The sequence below is a fragment of the Colias croceus genome, chromosome 18 (assembly GCF_905220415.1).
Source record: "Colias croceus chromosome 18, ilColCroc2.1".
In the NCBI taxonomy this organism is placed as follows: Eukaryota; Metazoa; Arthropoda; class Insecta; order Lepidoptera; family Pieridae; genus Colias; species Colias croceus.
This window is the reverse complement of record NC_059554.1, coordinates 2,680,272-2,701,488: the sequence shown is the minus strand read 5'-3', so window position 1 is coordinate 2,701,488 and position 21,217 is coordinate 2,680,272. Positions and strand designations below refer to the sequence as shown.

Below are 21,217 nucleotides of genomic sequence, written 5' to 3'. Positions count from 1 at the left end.
TAAACAAAATATACATATTATATAAACGGATACGCGCCGATGCGTAGACGCATTGACATACACATCCGGCGTATCGCGGATGCGTTAGCCGTCCTTGATTACTATAATATTAAACAATCAATACATATATAATAGTCTAATACTAGTTTTGCATTTTGACTCAATCTACGCGTTAGTAAACTTCTTAAAAAGTCCTGGTTTCTATACGTATTTAATTCTAATAACTCTGTCTGTCTGTTGTCTCTTCATCACGCCTCAACCACTGAACCATTTGAATAAAATTTGGCACAAAGATAGATCGAGACCTGAGAAAGGACATAGGATAGGTTTTACCCCGGAAATCACACGAAAATGTGAGCAATGCGGGTTTTTCTTTAACTATGCGGGAGTAGCTCCAGGCGGTAAACTAGCACAGAATAATCTATGAGGCCTTGGAAGGAACATTCTGATTTTGTTAACCCCCTGCAGTTGATTAAACAGAAAATGATAGAAACGTAACAATTAGCAAACAAGGTGCAATTAGTTGTAACGCCTTGCTACTTGTTTACAAAACCTTTAACTTTCTAGATGTAGAACTTAAGTGCTATGTTTTAATTAAACTGACCTTTGTTGTTGCGTGCTCCACATAATTTTATTGTATGCGTGATACAAATTATTATGAAACTTCAGCGGATAAAAGTTAGACCCGTTTTGATTGACTTTCCGCGCCGATTTATCCAAAATTATATCTAGTTATATCCAAAATTACATGTAGTTATCAGCGTTATTTTGTAAATGATGTACAATAATTATTAAATAGGCTTTATAACGCTAATAATTATTTATTGCTTCATGATTTGCATGTAAGTTATGCATATACTAAATACCTACCGTATTTAGTATAGGTATAATTTGAGGCAGAGATGTAACGGAGCTTCGATTCCGGTTCCGTTAAGTCGGAACTTCCGATTATTATTACACTTTCGGTTCCGACTTCGGTTCCGATACTTTTGTATCGGATGTTAATCGGAGGTCGAACGAAACAAAGCGGGCGGCGCGCGACGACCTGTGCCGAACAGGTTCATACATGTCGCGCGGGGAATCCCCCGACCCCCACTACGTGCACTCTATCATCAATTATTTTTTCACTTGTTATTATTAGTTACGCCCAAGACACGTTTATAGGTTATAGATAATTGTTTTGATTTTTGCGGCTTATTATCAATGAAAGTGATCTGTTTTTGTGTGGGATAATGAAACCTAAGTCCAGTTGTACAAAATTCCAGCCCCTACAATCAATTGCCCGGCAATATTTGTCATGTCCACCGGGCTCGGTAGCTAGCGAACAACTTTTTAGTGGTCCGGCCTAATTTACGACTCTTTAAGAAATAGATTGGATGGGGACAAAGCATCAAAGCTTTTGTTCATAAAGTACAATACATTACTTTTGGAGTCCATTTTGATTTAATTTGCTTTAGCTATTGTTCATTTATTGTAATGTCACCAAATGTAACACGCTACTTTGGGTTTTAATTTTAATTAAACTTTGAATTCATTAATTTTATCTTTTGTTCATTTGGAATTAGTTATGCCAATTTTTTTTCACAGTTGTTTTTTATTTTATAATAAAAAATAAAAATGAAAAGAATTGACTATAAATCATGTTTTATTTGTCCTTAAACAAACTGACCCTGCCTCCGATTTCGATTCCGATTTCGATTCCGATTCCGATAAACCAAATTAGAAAACTCCGATTCCGATTTCGGTTCCGATAAAACTACCTCCGTTACATCATCATCTCATCTTGTATCCCTCAAATTTTGAGGGATACAAGATGAGATGATTAAATAAATAAAAGTTAAAACTTTATTTAATTTCGGTACTTACATAATTATAGATAATCTTTAACAACTTTCGAGTTATTTCAAACATAGTTCGCTTATTTACATTTTACATTACCTCTTACATAAATATTTGTCAAACTCTATGAATTATTATAATAAATGTAAAAAAAAACCATGTATATTTATCAATAGCCACGTTTTAAATATATTATGAAATAGTCATAAATGAAATGTTTCTTATCACTGGTAGTTTATCAATCATTGCCAATTACAATCCATACTAATATTATAAATACGAAAGGAACTTTGTATGTCTGTCTGTTACCTACTCAACCAATTTGCATGAAATTTGGTATAGAGATATTTTGATACCCGAGAAAGGACTACTACTATTTACCCCGGGACATAGGATAGGTTTTATCCCGGAAATCCCACGGGAACGGGAACTATGCCGGTTTTTCTTTGACTGCGCGGGCGAAGCCGCGGGTGGGAAGCTAGTACACATATAAAACTAGGAACGCATAACGACTTGTATTTACCATAGAGACAAGGAAATAACACTTCTTCCCATATAAGGAAAAATGAATAATCCCTTCGCAATAATGTTTTGCTGAACTTTAAGATAATAACAAATTTATGCGTAGCAGTTCCCTGATAGGAATCAATTAGAGGCAAATTTCACGCAATCCAACCAACTTGGCTTTTTAGGATTGTTTGCGATCAATTGTTTACAAATAAGGCATTGCGGTTATTACGAATTTACTCATTTACGTTTTTGTGTGGAGTATATTGATAATATTGGAATTTGTAGAATCAGTGCAACAATCTTGGAATATTCACAGCAATGTCTTTTGCAATTTTGATACATCGGACCAAAATATTATTACGAAAGTTTATTTAATTACTAAGTACGTACCTACTCAAAAAGTTCGTCATATCAAAAAATTGTAGGATATTCCTACAAGGTATCTACTAAGATTTGTGTGAGAATAGTAAGCTTTTCCTCTATAAAAAGACTTCTAAACAAACAAATAATATTGCATTAACATCGTATTACAATAGTCCTATTTATTTATTTATTCCGTTTTAAATGCCAATGTACCTATACCTAATAAGATAGACATCGCTTTCATCATAAGAAATGTGTTTTTTAAACAAGGAAGATAATGTATACAATTGTTATATAACAGGGGTTTCTTGAGCAAGTCTTGAGCAAACGTATGGAATTCTTTAGTACGACTCAATTTGTAGGTCAAAAAAAACTTCAGTTGTAGTAGTAACAGGTATTTAGTACTTAGGTATTCTAAGATTTTACATCAGTCAGTATCGACATTCGAAATCGAAAATTTAACAATACTTAATTCCAAAAGTTTTCGAAATTCGGTCAAGTGTATTGGGACGACAATAAATCTCATTTTGCAACCTTGTCCGCAGTCCGGAACATTGTTAAAATTGCAATTAAATTATTTTTTTGCTGTATGATCGTGAAAAAAATTCCAAAAGTTCTGCAAACTTGGGAAAGTTTTCGATGCAATATTTCATATCACGTATTAAATTTGCAACCAATCTAAGTGTAGGTACGGAACATTTTTTGTTATTGAATATAATGTTTTTTTTAATTAAAATGTGTAACTTTGTATTTCGTCGAATTCGAATATTTGGTCATTGCGTTTTTATTTACTTGCTGTAAATGATATCAGGAGACTATTAATTTGTATTAAATTTTATGGAGCTTTGTCAGTTTTGAATTTAAATAGTGTAGGCAGCTTGGCAAGGTTCAGAGAAGATCACTTGAGATGCTGATACATAAACATATGTATCAGGAAATGATATATTATGGTATGAAACTGAGCTACAAACAAAGCTAGATAAACATACACGGAGAATAAATAGCATAACAGTTCCATCAAAGTAACATATTTACTGGATATAGATATTATCGTTTTAGTACGAATTTCAGAAAAATAAAACTATTAATAACTGATAATATAGTAAGTATACATTCTAAGAAAATATACCTACGTTCTATTATTTTGGAAAAGTTTAGACTATGATTACCCCCAAATAAAGAGTATAATAAGCCCTATTAAATAGTTTAATGATAATTTGTTCGCCTTTTGTGGGGTCAAATTAATAAAACTACGTGCTCATTTTATATTGTTTAAACGCAATTATTCTTCAAAACATCCTGCAATTAAATGGCATTTGAGAAATTTCATTGGAATTTTAAAAGGCTGTCTTTAGTACCTGTTGCGATTCGCGTTCCAGATAGCTTATAGGAATATTGAAATAATTTGTTTATAAACAATTTACCAGGTGGTTAATTATAGCGCTAGTATCTATTATTTTAGATCCATCAGTTGAGAAATTTTTAATTCAGTGTTTTAAATATAAAGCATAAATTGTAACTAATTTAGATACTGAAAGTAGGCGGGTAAAGAGCAGAGGTGGCCTTTTTCTAGCCCAACGGTAATGTTAACTGTAGGCTGTGCTGTAGGTACAACAACATATTATTATTTTTTTTTTTTTGATTCAATGTAAGTATCTATTTTTTACCCGACATCTTCCGTACCAAATGAAATAATAACTTTTTCTTTTTAATTATCTATTATACATAGATGACTATTCTAATTAAGAGCAGTAGCTATTATAGTACGTATGTACTATATTTGCACTGAAAGTATAAAATCTGACCGATCAGATTTTATAATTTCATACAAGAAGACTCCAACATATAAGAAATGTATATTAAGATAAATCAATGTAACCACTGCCATTAAGAGATTCCAACGCATATCACAGAATCAATTTAAACAACATGTTAACGATCTTATTCCTCCTTAAAATGTTCAAATTACATAAGAAATTATAATTGTATATAATAGGTACATAAGTATTTAATTTCATGAGAAAGACACCCATACCTACGGGTGTCTTTCTCAGTAATAATTTGAGATATGGATCGAGTTTGATTGAGTGGAACTTAATTGACTTCAAGAAATCAATACTGTTCATCTTTCTGTTAAGGTACATGGTTTCACCTTTTGCTGGTAGCCTACTTGACACTGTTTGACATACATATATAATGCCTTTACATTAACTGACAAATAAAATAAGCAAAAATCATCAAAAATTCTAGATATACATATACATATACAGAAACTGTGAAACCGGCCACAATACATAGGTACCCTGGAAGGGTATATAACTCAGTTAGGTCACTAAACCCTAATTGAGTGCAATACGAAGAAAATTTGCCTATTTAAATGTGAAGACTGCGAACAAAGCCGTAGATATAAGCTTGTTATTTCCTCCTCAGAAATACTATGGCGAGTACGACGGATTCGTGGTCCTCCATGGCACAGACACACTGTCCTATACCGCCTCTGCGCTATCTTTTATGTTCGAAAATATCGGGAAATGCATCGTTCTCACTGGCTCGCAGGTATGTATTTTATTATCCTTATTTTACTATGATCTATATATTTTCATACTTTTCAGTTTTCTAAGGGTACAATGGAAATGCGAATCAGAAATTTTTTAAAATAAAAATATTATGAATTTTTCTTATTTTCATATAAATAATATCTTCATGAATTTCGTTTTGCGTAGTTTAAAGTTATTATTTGATTACGGATACGGATTGAATAATGCATAAATCAGTTTTTACTAGCGTATATCGTAAACGGTATTTAATTTCTAATCTTTTTTCGTGTATTCTTTGCTAATAGCTTATTAATTCCGTCTGAGAATGAATATGTTGGTTTTTAAGCTATTGCATAGCTTCTATCGCGGGCCTTGAGCGCGGGGACCGAATCGAGAAATTCCGTAACGAAAAAACCTCACGCTCTCCACTCCGACGGGCTCGGAGGTGTGGTTTGAAGGCATGCAATAGCTTTATTTACCGCGGCAGTCCCCGAGTGCCACACATCTTTTTTTTATTAAATAATACAAATTTGAATATGTTTTTGATTTATTTAGTCATAATACGGCCGCAGGTATACCTGTACGGTAGACCGTAGCTTAAAAGTCGGGGTATAAGAATAGTTTATGAATCTTTCTTTGACCTACCTACCTATACGCAAAACCATGCAACAACTTTATACTTTTACCACCTTTTACAAATATAATATAGTCAGCTTACTTTAAACACTTATTTACGAAGGCGAGTCGATATCTCCAAGTAGCTTATTGTTTTAATTTCTCATTCGCAATTAGTTACATTAATATTAATCGATTGCTGTGGAGCAATTGTTTTACCTTATTGTGAGAGCAATTATAGATAATTAGGACCATTTGATAACTGATAACCACTATATTTTCATGAATTAAACATAAATACTTGGGTGTGTAATAAAATAATAGTGGAATTAACAACAAGTACTATATTATCTTTGTTCAATTGGAGAGAAATCCAACAAACAAAAAATCGTAATGTCCGTTATAGACTAGGGTAGAACTTAGAAGCCTTTAAAAATAATAAAAAGTGAAAAAAATCGCAGTAGGATGAATGAAAGAGAAGATATAGAGTTCGAGAAGTGTGCATGATTTAGTAAAAGCTCATTGTCACACTGTTTGTATGCATTTCCTGAGAACATTTACTATGGTAATGTTTATTTTGTTTTACACCATATGAAAGTAGAGATTTCAATTAACAAAAGGCTTCCCAAGTTTTTGAACGGAATTTTCGATTGAAAATTAGGTTGTTTTTTTAGTATTATTTTTTTGGTAGGTACTATGTTAAATATAAAAATTATGATTTTCAGATAAGTGACGTTTTGAGTTAGTTACATAAATATTATTTTAACAAAAGCTATTTTGTTTATATAAAAAAAAAAAAAACAAAAACACTAGTTATAAATTCATGTTAGTCATCTATTTCTAAAATTGTAAAAATGTGTTTTTTTCTAGAAAAATGAATGACTGGTTTTGAATTATTATAGCCTTGGCCATAGGCCTAGGCTATAATTCAAAACCATGCATAACTCGACAATATATGCATAACTCGACGCCGTACAACAGATGATAATATAAATTATATCTATGACATTATTTTTTGTATATTCGAATAAAAGAAATATAAGAATTTCCCACATATCCATACGAGACATAAATAGAATTTCTTTAATTAATAACTTTAATGTTTCGTCACGCCAATACATCATTCGGCCATTTTTTGTTCAAGCACATATATGGAGGTAAAGAAACCGTATCTGGTCAAGTACGGTCAGCAGATGTCCACGTGTCGTCGAATTTTTTTGGTTCGTTTGTTTGTTTGGCCTGCTTCGTTTGTTTTCCGTCAAATATTTTTGCTGTGGCGCTTTCAAAGTACCTATTAAGTTTTCGCATTTTCTTTATTTTTAGGCGTTAATATCTTGAGGTTTTCCTCTATAAGATTCTTCTGGCAATAGCGAACACATCAAAATAAGAATTACCGAAATCTATATTGTGCTCAAATAAATTGGAATTTATGGGAATTTACAATTTTGTATGGTCGGCGCGTTTTTTACTCCCGTTACTTATCTATTTTTAAATTTTTACACACAACTACTAAACAATATCAACTACTATAAAAAAGCTCATTATCGAAATCAGTCCAGCCGTATACGCATATTTGGAGATTAATTTGTAAAGCAGTGCTAAAAAAAGATTAAGTTTATTTAGCTTGAAAGCAAGAGTTTGTTCCTGATTGTTTCCTTGGTTGACTGGTGAATACTGAAGCATATTTTTGTGTTGGATGTGAGTTCATTTTGGCCAGCAAGAAAACGGTATTCCAAAGTGGCATTTTTAAAGTGAAACTTTTATTACTTCGTCTCAAACTTTTTGGTCTGTGTAGCGCATGTCGCGTGACGTACGATAATTATCGTAAAAATACGATAATTATCGTAAGTTCCACTTTTACCGTGGTTTTTAAAAATTTTTCTAATTTTTTATTTTATTTTAAGAGACATGTGGGTTAAATTTAATATTTGTTTTTTCCGTGGGGTGAAGCGGCTATTTAGATATTTTTGCAGTAAGAATAACTAAAAAAATAAGTTTCTTATTGGCAGATACCAATATTTGAGCCTCGGAGTGACGGCGCGGATAACTTCGTGTCATCGCTTTTGATCGCCGGGGGGTTAAATATACCCGAAGTTACTGTTTTCTTTAGCAGCAAGTTGTTTAGAGGAAATAGGTCAGTGGACATTTTTTTATAAGTTTTGTTTTTTATTTTTCTACGAGGGTTTTTATTTTGTCCCATAGATTTCCTAAGTGCTACTACCGCTAAAAACATTATTATAACAGTATAAGCTTTATCAAATAATATAGTTATTTCTTATTGCAAAATGTTTGTCGTAATTCTTATTGTTATAATTGTTGTAATTTTTTTTGTAGTTGTAATTTTTAAGAGCAATAAAGCATGAATAAATAAATAATTACGAAATAGTATTGTAGATAAGAAATAAGAAGTTACCTTTAAAATAATTTACTTAATAACCCTGCATAATGAGTTGGCGGTGTAATTATAACATCTGACTGATTTTTTTTTAATAATATTACCTAATTCACATTAAATTACTTTATAAATTGTTTATTTTTTATATTTATATGGTTTTTGTAAACCAAAATCTTCTGAACGGCTAGGACGATTTTTTTTTATTATTATTTGTTGTTAGTATGTATATTGGTTCGTCTGATCCTTAATTATTTTTTAGCGTTTGTCGTCTTTCCTAGTAATTTTCTAATAACTACTACAAGTTTATGATAATTTTGATGTATTGAATCGCATTATGTTGTATAATTTATTCGAATATTATACCAGTAGAAATTAAAGAAATGCAGTCTGTGACCAGTGACCACGCTTAGTGCGAAACGAACCACCGTACAACTATAATAATATAACTTGTGATTTAAAATTAAATAATAAACAAAATCGATTTTCTTAATATGATATTGTTATATTATAAAAATAGCATATTTACATGCTTGAAAGGTTACAACTTACATGTATAAAAATTATGTACTTAAAATAATAATAGAGCGCGTTCGAATAATAGGATATTTTATATAAAATAGTGCACTAAATACTTTACCGTCTCATCTTCAGAAACCATTAAAACTACATTTTAACATTAACTACCATAATCACTTATCACCACCACCAATCCTTAAAAAAAAATCCAAAAAAAACACAAAAAAATATTTACCATATCTGCACCTTAATAAACGCGTTTTTAAATGTATATCTATTTATTATTCACGGGAAAATAATAAACAATATTCGATTGGATTGGTGCATGTGAATCGTTCACAATACGGTAAGCTACTGCAATTTAGCAATCAATTTGCGAATTGCCCCTTAGTACATTAATTAATTGGTTATTAAAATCACCGGTGTAATCGTGTATCATATCTATAGCGTACGGCATACGATGTCTGAAACATTGTTACATTGAAATTAGCTTTTAAATAAACACTATTTCTGTATATGGTTAGTGTTTTAGGGTTCTCGGGTGAAAGTAGAGAGAATTTGTGATTATAAATGTTATTAGGTAGGTAGTTATTTTTAAGTAGAAACTTAAAAAACGGGCATGTGTTTTACACGTGTGCCGAGCACACGTGTAAAATGAAACTTCTTTGGTAAGATTCAAAGATACTAAAATCGTCGCCTTACTCCATGATGTGTCCTTGAAATTTTACTCTCAATGCGCTTGAAGAAGTTTCACTTCAAAACCGTACGTTTTTACTTTTTTATTAAATAAAAAAGAATAATGGGTCTAAGATATCCATGTCACGTCATCTTAGCTAGGATAATATTAAGCAATGACCTATTATACTAGTAGACGCGGCATACGCCAACATCATTGCACTAAAAAACAGCGTAATTAATACATACCTACTTACTAACGCATTATCACCAATACAGTTGTTCTCTCTTTCACTCTCACGCACGAGACATAATACATGTCTCACTCATGTACTTCGTAATAACAACTGCCGATTAAAATACAAAAAGAACGTCCAGCCACGACGCTGAATGGTGCGTGACTAAGTGAAACTCGGGCACTTACCTGAGTTTTTTCTTGCCAAAATAGAGAGCGGGTAACGTATCTAGCTCTTTTATATATCATAGAATATTAAGTATGTAGATTGTGGATGCGTCTTTTTTTTCATTACACTTCAAATATTCCTACATTTTTAGTATCTAGTATGAAAGTAATGTTACTTCATGATTGTTTGAGATTGACTTAACGAATTGATAAAGTATTTCATTTTTAAATGTTGACATTTAACTTAAAATTTCCGTATTCCCCATATAATCCAACGATATATTACCTAGAATCAAATACGGAACCCTAATACAATTTTAAAAGACGCTCTTACCCGCTTTTTATTCACAAAGGTATCATAATCTATACTCATTAGTAAGCAAATTTAAAAGGATGATTGATTAGCATCAATATTGTGTTAAATTTTTCCACGTCAAATATGGTAAATCCTTAGGTAAATCCTTCTATTTTTTGCAACAAACAATTTTTAATTGGAGCATGTTTTATTAGTTTTAGTATCTATGTATTGAAATATATCAAGGAGTTCTTCACCCATTTGAAAACACCAGGTACAAATATTTTGAATATTTCATAATTTCTGTAAAAATGCCTAGATATAGAGTATAGGCTAATCTAAGTGCTTCTAGTTTAGGATTCTTCTCGAGATAAAATAGTTCTTTCTTACATAAAAATTATATTTTTATTATAATTTCTTTATTAATCAGTATTGTGCAAGAATCAATTAAACATATTTGGAATAAGTATTCATTAAAATATAAGATACATTGCTAAAGGTAACAACACCATATAATTTATTACTTAAACCAGTACAGCAAGTAACTCCTATAAGATTTTTTGTAAGTACAATTTTAATGATATCCATTTTATATTAAATTAATTTATGCTTAATACAGCGTGTCTCGCATTAGTTTAGTCCTTAAATGTCAAGATATTTTTAAATTAATAAATTATTTTTACTTTATTCGCCATTAACATTCATTAATACATTGTTTCAAGCACCCTTTTTAGGGTTCCGTACCGAAACGATAAAACGAAGGTTGCTTAATACCGATTTTCCAAATAACAGATTTGAAACTACTTAAATACTAGTGTAGTGAATCACTCTATTATTAAAAAAAAAACCGCATTACGGTTGCGTAGTTTTAAAGATTTATGCATACTTAGTGACGTAGGGACAGAGAAAACGTCTTTGTTTTATACTATGTAGTGATTATCTATTGTTGAAAAGAGGTTTATCTCGGACGCGCAAGTTAATTAATACGTTTTCGAAAATATTCTTCTTCTATGTATAAATGATAACTTTTCTTTGGCTTATAAATAAATCTATCTATCATAAGTGTTGTGTTTAATAGGCACTATATTATCTATATTACGTTATTATTTTAATACCATCATACATCCTTTCTTAAAAAGTTTATTATATAAAAAGGTTATGCCATATAAGGGGGAGTTAATAGGCAATCACTTGGTAGAAGTTGAATTTACATATTATAATGTTCATAAGTTAATTCCCTTTTTAGTACGTAGGTAATGGAGGTTTTTGATATAATAGTATAATAGCGGTTAATGTCAATTTTTTAACCGACTTCAAAAAAAGGAGGAGGTTATCAATACGGCCGGTATGTTTTTTTTTAATGTATGTACACCGATTACTCCGAGGTTTCTGAACCGATTTACGTGATTCTTTTTTTTGTTCGATGCGGGATGGTGTCGAATTGGTCCCATAAAAATTTTATTCGGATAGGCCCAGTAGTTTTTATTTTATTATTATTTTTGCAAGTGCAAGTTTGAAGTCGGTTGTTTTTAACGCAGTTATCACTTGTATATGTATATAGTTATTTGTAAAATACATAGAATGCTCTGTTATAGCTTTTAAATTGAAGGACAGACATATCCTTCTTCCTACTAATATTATAAATTCGAAAGTTTGTGAGGATGGATGTATTTGTATGTATGTACGTTTGTTACTCTTTCACGAAATTACCACTGAACCGATTACAATGAAATTAAGCACACATATATGTAGAGCGTAACTTGGACACATACACATACAACACATAGGATAGGTTTTATCCCGGAAATCCCACGGGAACGGGAACTATGCGGGTTTTTCTTTGAAAACGCGGGCGAAGCAGCGGGCGGAAAGCCTATTCCTACGATAAAAGCTTTGTGGAATTTGGAAACTTGATGCTTTACCACTTTTAATTTACTTAAAAAGGTTATCAATTTATGGAAAATCTGAACCAATATGCATAAAATTTGGTATAGAGATATTTTGATACCCAAGAAAGGACATAGGATAGGTTTTATCCCGGAAATCCCACGGGAACGGGAAACATGCGGGTTTTTCTTTGAATGCGCGGGCGATGCCGCGGGTGGAACGCTAGTAGGTCTATAAAATCTGCATAACATTAGTATCTATAGAAGTCTATCTCTACAGACAGAATATTTTTTGTTTGTATCAAATTAGCACCGAAACTATTTCAGCCATATTGAAGTTTCTCTCACCAGCAAAATGCTATAGTACCTACCTACGTCTTATATACCTACGTCTTATTCCTCAGTGATATGAGCTATTTTTTATATATATCACTTGCTGTCCCGGCCAACGTTGTTCTGCCTTACTCTTATCATTTAGGGGTATGAAAATAGATGTTAGCCGATTCTCAGACCTACCCGATATGCACAGAAAATTTCATGAGAACCGGTCCAACCGTTTTGGAGGAGTATGGTAACTAACATTGTGACACGGGAATTTTATATATAAGATTATTTTCATAGTTCTCACTTGATATGTTTATTTTCTATTTTTTGTACACCATGTACTAACTGGTCGTTTTGTCTGTCGTGTCGTTCAGAAATCAATCGTTTAACAGTAGTTACATACATACCGGTTTAACTATCGTTAATAGCAGTGCTAATTGAATTAAAGTATTTAATACAAGGCTGTCTAATTAAAGAAATACAAGGCTATATATATCGTGTTTCTTAATACCTAAACGTTCCTTTACGTATTAACAGGAACATTATATTAATATTATAATCGTTAGTTAGAAAATTGACTTAATCTATACATATAATAAATCTGTAGAAGGGTCAATTCTGTACATTGAAAATATTGAAAAAATAAATAGCAGGGGGTGTTATTGGATTGATACCAAACCCAAATATGTGATTAAAAAAATTTTTGTCTGTCTGTCTGTCTGTATGTTCAGGCATCACGTGAAAACTAACGGTTTGATTTCGATGAAACTTGGTATAATTATACCAAGTAAAATACGTAGAAAAATACGTAGAAAAAAATAAATCTTAATTTTTCCGCGCGGACGGAGTCGCGGGCGGAAGCTAGTATAACATAATATAACTTTTTAAATATTGAAAGAAATAGAAAAAATATAAACTATTTAGTAGCGTGCGTTATTAATAATTTGTATAATAGTAAAGTCCGTAAGCTCAATGTCAAACAAAGAAAAAAGTAACAACTTTACAGTTACAGGATTAAATAACTATAGGTACTTTTAATTAAAGCTTGCCTGACGGTCATAGAGTAGACAAGGAGTAGACATACATAATAAAACATTCTTGAATGTAATATTAAATTTTATACAAAGTTTTAAAAGTTGAATACATAATTTTCGATGAAATTTATGTTTGAATTTATACCTGGGGCCGTATTAGTACTTCTTAATTCAGACCATAGCGCCGAGACAAATGTCAAAACGCCAAGGATTAGAATACGCCAAGAAGCTTATATCTTATACACTGGAGATTTCGGTATGAACATTTGACGTGTAACAAGAAAATTGTTGTGTTTTATCACTTTCACACCTAACTTGGTATTGCCACTGTTAATACGAAGTTTTCCCAAGGCTACTATGTATGCCGTAATATTCTGTGCAAAAGGTTAGTTTTTGTACATGAGTTTGTTGATAAATTGCCAACAACGTCATTCAGAAGCATTGTTGGATGAGACAATTATTATTTATGCTAAACTAGCGGTCCGCCCCGGCTTCGCCCGTGGTACATATTAACGTTTTCTCTACATAAGAACCATCCTCGTACTTCAAGGAATATAATAAAAAAAGAATTATCGAAATCGGTTCAGCCGTTCTCGAGTTATGGAATTACAACGAAAAGTGGCATTGATTTTTATATATTAGAAGAGATAAAATAAGTATCTGGACCAATTATTAAAAAGCGATACTCCCTGATTATGGGTAGTTACCATAATAAAATTGTAGCAACTCTCACTTTGACAATATGGCATAAGTGTCAAAAAAATTGCGTCGCTTCGAATATTTAAGTTAATATTGTTGCGTATTTAATAAATATTTTCCGAATATAAATAATGTATTGCATTGTGAAAAATTGCAGAAGTGTTTGGACACCAAATTCTGGCATAGAATTTCACAGGCAAGTGTATATTTACGTTATTTACAATATTCCTCAATACTCCTGCATTTACCTGTTTAGAATCATTTCAATGGCAAAAATTGTAAAATTTTGCATCATTTTAGAAAGCAGTCATGTTAAATTTGTTATTTTCCTAATACTTTATCATTTTTCAACAAGTTTTCAATAAACAAAATTAACAAGTAAGGTAACCATGATGACGAGTTTTTATGGATAGTGAAGAGAATATATTGTAATAACAATATTATGATGAAATTTAGAACACCATTTTCAAGATTTTTACTAGTAATGAAACAACACTCGACATCGGTATTGCACTCACATGTAGTTATAAGATTGTTCGTTTTTACATTGAAATTTATACTTTTTTAACTTACCTCATATTTTTTGTTTAAGGTATTTCAGCTTTCCAAAAAGTAAAATAAAAAGAAATATATGTGCCCATCAAGGGTAAAATTACTGAGGATTACGACCCAGAACCCAGGCGTTTATTATAAACAGTTTTTCTTTGATGATTTTGGCTTGAAATTGACCCGTCGAAGCAACGCGTTTAAAAAGAAGATCTGAGTAGCTTACAATTTGGTAAACAGCATCTGATGCAAAACACAACTTTCCTCTAATTACAAAGGATGTTAATGCTATTGCTATATATCGGTTCATATCCAGGCTTTGTAGCCAAGAGTTATTTAAAACTATCATTCTATACCAATTAAAATTGTATATACCTATAAAGTATGGCCAGTAATATTATAATATAATTAATACTGTTAAAAATATATGTCGTTATTATTTATAGACCATGATTTTTAGTTTTTTCTATTTCGAAAAATCCTGAATATACAAACCAGTGTGGTCACCCACAGAAAGAGACAAAAAACAACACTGACGTCATTCAAGGTTATATTTTCTTGTGACAAGTCAATGGTCATAGTGCAATCTCCAGTGTATTAGATATAAGCTTCTTGGAATACGCTATCGATAGAAATTGACATAAGCGTACGATGTTTTGCCTAAGGATTCGGTCACCCTACCAACGACAATGACGACCACGAACAAAATTTTCAACCAGTCGCAATTAAATAAAATTGTGCAAAACATAATTAAAATGACACTTAAGAATTTCCTGTCGTATTGGTGTTTGGAAACATTTTTTTTGAGATCAATGAATAAACAAACAGGTTTTTCATAGAAACGGAGGCTCCTAGAAAAAAATGTATTTAATATTTTTTATAGATAATTAGATGATCTACAATTTTGGTTCAGGTGATTGTATGATAAACTTATCGTCTCAGCGAAAATCGCAAAAAAAACCCTATTTTTTATTAATTGACCTCGAAATTTTTTATTTCCGAGTACTTGAATGACGAGAGATTTAAATATTGATTTTGAACAAATTTCGGCAAGATTGGAATTTTGGTCGTGGTCGTCTTCGTCGTTGGTAGTGTGACCGAACCATTACCAAAATGTCATGAGCTTATGTCAATAATTAGCGTTAGCAGTTTCTATTCCATGGCGTTATGTACGTTTGTCTAAAGGCCCATGGCTGGTTGTTGCGATCATAGCATGAATTTCCCATTCAGTTCAATTCACGGCGTAATCTCTCTGGATATAAGATGTCAAAATACCAGCCCCTATAGAGTATAGGCCTATTGTTTCATAAGCCATAACATAGGCTAGTATAGTATTATATTATATGTGGCAATAGGTATAAATTCCAGTTTTTAATCCAATTAGTTTTTCTAATTATGTTTGCATAGTTCTAATCTTAAATTATACGTCTTCTTCTCTTGACCTTTTAATGGCTTTTACATAAAAGGTTTTTTTAAGATATTAAGTTAGCAATTTATAAAGTATATGATGTGTCTGAGAAAGACCAGTAGTTATCAGTAATTTATCACGCTACCAACACCTGCCCTACACTTTAATCAGCACGTTAACACATATATAGCCTACATTTTATGTATTAGTGCAAATTAATGTATAACAGTGATGATAAAGTTATTGAATTCATATTTACGACTCGATAAGCTTCGAAGTAGCTTTATCTTTGCACTAGCTGCTCCGCGCGGTTTCACCCCCGTGGCTCCACTCCTGTTGGTCGTAGCGTGATGATATATAGCCTATAACCTTCCTCGATAAACCTATCTAACACCGAAATAATTTTTCAAATCGGACCAGTAGTTCCTGAGATTAGCGCGTTCAAACAAACAAACAAACTCTTCAGCTTTACAATATTAGTATAGATTACCCGCAACACGTTAAAAATTAAAACCTAATTATTCTCTGATAGTTAATTAGACTTATTATGACAATTTTTCATGGCCTAGTAATGAATAGTACCTAGTTGCTATTTTTAAATCATTTAAATTATTAATTGTTCTTAGATCGAAGTGAAATTTATTGTGTCCATATTGAAATATTAAAATATTGTATTATTTCTTTCTCGTTTAGTTATTTGTCACAAAATTAAATACAAACGAAACATGAACTACAACTGTTTTTTAATAGTTTATTCTTGTTCTATATATGTAATTTAATTCTACACGCTGCATTCTTCGCGATTATTAGTTACGGGCAAGCATTTACATAGTGTAGATGGACTGCGTACCTAGATAGAGCCTATTAGAACACATAATATGTAATTAAAAAAAATATTATTACAGTAATCCAAAATTAATAATGCACATGCAAATCTTCGCTAATTGTCGTATTTCCGAAGACACTCGAATCATTGAATCGTAAGAGCCCTAAACAACGAACTTGCATTTTACACCTTGTTCAAAAGAAATAGAAGTCAATTCACGGTCATACACAATCAAAAACAAATCGGGCGGTAGGTGACGGTAGCCTGTCAGTCAAAAAACTCAAAAATCCGTCAGTTGTCTTTAAATATTGGTGGTGACTGCACGTGTTCTCTCTGTGTGGAATTATAAAGAGCTGCTATTACGTACCCTTCTTGGTTTTGTTTTTAAAGGTGAATTGAATTAATCGATGAAATGATTTACACAGGTGATGGCAGTAGGGAAAGTGAAAATGAAGAAGAGTTCCGATGTATCTTAAATGTCAGAAATAAAGATAATCCCTGATTTTGATTGTTTTTATTTTTTTTGTAATTGTCATAACTCATAATATTGAAGAATGATCAGTACTGTAAATACTTTTGAACTGAGATTTTAATGATAAGATTTACATATATGGTTTAAATATAAACCTGTGTTTGAAAACCATACTTTATCTACACTAATATTATAAAGAGGAAAACTTTGTTTGTTTGTTTGATTGTGATGAAATTAAATTAAATTAATTATTAATTAAAATTAATTAAATTTTTATAGGCTCATAAACTACTGGACTGATTTTAAAAATTCTTTCACCATTCGAAAGCTACATTATCCACGAGTAACATAGGCTAGGTTTTATCCCGGAAATCCCACGGGAACGGGAACTATGCGGGTTTTTCTTTGAAAACGCGGGCGAAGCCGCAGGCGGAAAGCTAGTACAATATAAATTTTGTATTATTTTAACCTTCTTTTCTTCCATCATTACACCAGCTTCAGTAAGACACTTTAAAAGTACTATAAATTTTCCAAGTAAAACAGTCCAACAAAGATAATATATTCGCAATCGTGGGGTTATACTCGCTATTTACTTACAAGGAATTATCGAAACAAAATCGTTACTTACCTACAAATACATATTAAACCCTCGTCTGTCGGAACACAGATCTGTGCCAAAAATTTTGTACCCGTAGTCTGTCGGGGCACAGATCTGTGCCAAATCACCGCCGGTTGGAAATTTGCTCATTGTAACGCAAATATAGTTCAAATCTGCATAAACGACTATTTAGATGATAGCATATGAATTACTGAATATTTAAAGTCCATCCAATAATAATTTGACCGATAAATATTCGAAATATAACAGTAATTATGTCATACTTTAGTCGAGTAACTTTTAACTTTTAAAGTTTTACAAAATGTAAAATTTTGCGGAAAGTTGAAAAACGGTAATTATTTATTGGTCTTTTTATTATTATTGACTATATAACCTAATGTTTATGTGCCGAAATAATGAAAATTACCAACAATTATACCATAAATAATGGTTTCAAATATGTATCTATCACTTAACTGTACGTTGCTTAGTTTTTGACCCCTGGTAAATCATATTTTTTTTACATATTGTATTTGTTCTTTACATCATTTTACGAGAAATTTTATGAAGATTTTAATGATATAATTTAAAATTTGATACTGTGTTCCATTTTAGAGATATTTCGTTTTCAAATCAAAACCGACAATAATTTCCCCGTAAAATCCGCATACAGGATGTTCACAAATTCAACGTCACTATTTTTTAAATTTCGTCTTCAATTAAATTTTTCATTTTCATACAAAATAAAATGTACATGATAATATGTTTTGTTTATATTGAAAGGTATCGTTTTTGTGGTATTTATAATTGTCCTCAGGTTAAAAACGATATACATAATCAACTACAAAAATTATAGTCCGTAACCTGCTTACGAAAAAATTCCAGAGACACATTTTCTTTCTTAATTCTTTTAGTTTTAGTATATTATGGTTAAAAGTGTATATATGCTGGAAAAATAGTAAAAAAACCTACAAACAACAATGAACAAGGGAACAATGGTTTTCACTATGACCTATATATAGGACAAAGTGATACTATGTAATTTGTGTAGGACAAACTCAAAAAGAAATTTAACACTTTAATTGTACAACATATTCTTACCTTCATACAAATACAACATATTATTATTTATTGGGGAACCCTAAGTTTCAGAAAAAATAAAAAGCCGGCCAAGTGCGAGTTGGACTTGCGCACCGAGGGCTTCGTACAAACTTATTTTTTTTATTATGCTGTAGGTATCTTTTAAATTGTAAATCTGAGTTTTAAATGTGAATATCAAGTTAAAACACGTAGGCGTTCATATTAGTTGAAAGTTGAAACTATTAAGTACTTTTTTTATTTGTAAATGGCAATTAAAAAATCATGTTCTTTGCAATTATTCTTATATCTGTTTTTATAAAACATTGCTTTTTACCAAATTTAAAGATTTTATGTACTTGGGAAGTACCCTGTCGGTTTTGATTGCCTTGCAAATGTCAAAATTTGCTAAAAATTGCAGTATTAACGGCTGCATCCCAGAGGGTTTGGTTTTTAAGGGTCCAGAACCCTAATAAGATTACGTCTGTCCATCCCATCTGCCCATCTGTCTGTCTGTCTGTCAAGACCCATTTTATAAGGAGCGCGTAATGTGACATTTAACTGAAATTTATATTGATTACTTGAGTCGATTGAAGCTGCGAAAAAATCAAACTTATAAACCAACGCAATCAAAAGATACAGCCGTTTATGCTGCAAATTTTTGCAAATTTCGACATTAGCAAGGGAATCGACACCTACAGGGTACTTCCCGTGTACGTAGAGTTTTGAAATTAGGGTAAAATAAGCTCTTATAGCGCAGATTGAGGAATAATTTCGAAAATCATAAAATTTTAGAGTTACAACATAATAAAAAATTGGTTTGTTCGGAGCCCTCGGTGTGCGAGTTTTTTTATTCTTATGTACTATATGTAGTACATTCGTAGGCAGAACGTTATAGATGTAGATCGCTGTCTGAAGACGATTATTTTTTTGCATTCATGACTTTAAATAGCCTTGGAACATTACAGATTTAATAAAACGAATTAAATGCATCATTTGCAGTACGCCTGAAAATATAAATCTATCCTCTCATTTTGTAAATGACTAGCGATAACAATTATTGTATTTTTGGTGTCAAAACTGCTTCTATTACCCAGAAGAAGAAAGCAATTTTTTTATTTGAAGATATCACATTGCTGTCTAAAACTACATAATCAATAATTACTTATTTGTTAGGTAACCCTAAATAAACTTCCACCTTGATATTTTAATTTTCATTTGAAGATAAAAATATCTAAGTAACTATTTGATAGGATTACCTTTTTCCGATTCGTAAGCATTTGAGTATTAATAAAAGAGAATTCAAATGGAACGATCCTTGTGGCAATAGAAGACAAGACACTCCAAGGCTTACTTTAACAATAGGACGTAACAGTATTTGAAATCAAGAAAATATAACTCTGAATACTTTGTCAAATGAACAGATAATAATACTTACACGATCAGTGTCTGGAAAGCAGCTTTTAATTCCTGATACCAGGATTCTTCATGAAATTCTACACATTACGTTTTATTTTATTCCAATCAAAATATTTTTAAGTTCCATGCCGTTTGTGTACTACGGACTTATTAGTTAGGACTAAACTACTGAACCGATTTTAATACAATTTTACCGATTAGTTTATATCTTAATTACAATATGCTTGGAAATACTGCATGTATTGAAGTAAAATAAAAACTATATTGGATAGCTTTCATCACTATCCTGATCAAATTCAAGTGGAACCTCGTGGTAATAAATCGTCGTCTCAAGGTGGTCGATGTGTTCGATATATTACAAGAAATAATGAACAGAAGTTCGTTCTGTTCGACGTTATTTGTGCTAAGTTGCAAATATTCCTATTAATTGGCCAATGTTGGCGTTAACATCACACATTACAACCACATGAGTATATCAATAGTACAGACACAAAGCTTCATAACAATTTTTTATAGTGCTATCAGTTAAATAAAATTTATTTAAGTACTTACCTATTATTTCAATCCGTTAGATGATTGATATTTTTTTAAGAATCTCTGTACTATTTATTTACTCATAAGCTAATTTAGCCCACGGACAAAATTATTTGAGTAACGCGTGGCTAAGTTATATGCATAAATAGGATTGGGAGCGTTAATTTTATTAAGGCATAACGTTCATTTTTTTTAATAAAACAATAATATGATACGATTCTTTCTTCTATACAACTAGGGACATAA

The 21,217-nt window shown here is 31.4% G+C and overlaps 2 protein-coding genes across 2 annotated transcripts in view; one reads left to right on the top strand and one right to left on the bottom strand.

Moving 5' to 3' along the window:
- The window catches only part of LOC123699870 (N-acetylneuraminate lyase-like), a 52,158-nt gene extending 43,019 nt beyond the window's left edge, over positions 1-9,139 (bottom strand). Inside the window, exon 1 of the mRNA XM_045646917.1 lies at positions 9,011-9,139. Coding sequence (XP_045502873.1) covers positions 9,011-9,013 — 3 coding nt within the window. The 5' untranslated portion in view covers positions 9,014-9,139. The remainder of the gene's footprint in view (positions 1-9,010) is intronic.
- LOC123699869 (L-asparaginase 1-like) overlaps positions 1-21,217 on the top strand; it is a 54,134-nt gene that overhangs the window by 14,937 nt on the left and 17,980 nt on the right. Inside the window, exons 4-5 of the mRNA XM_045646916.1 lie at positions 5,143-5,268; positions 7,874-7,998. Coding sequence (XP_045502872.1) covers positions 5,143-5,268; positions 7,874-7,998 — 251 coding nt within the window. The remainder of the gene's footprint in view (positions 1-5,142; positions 5,269-7,873; positions 7,999-21,217) is intronic.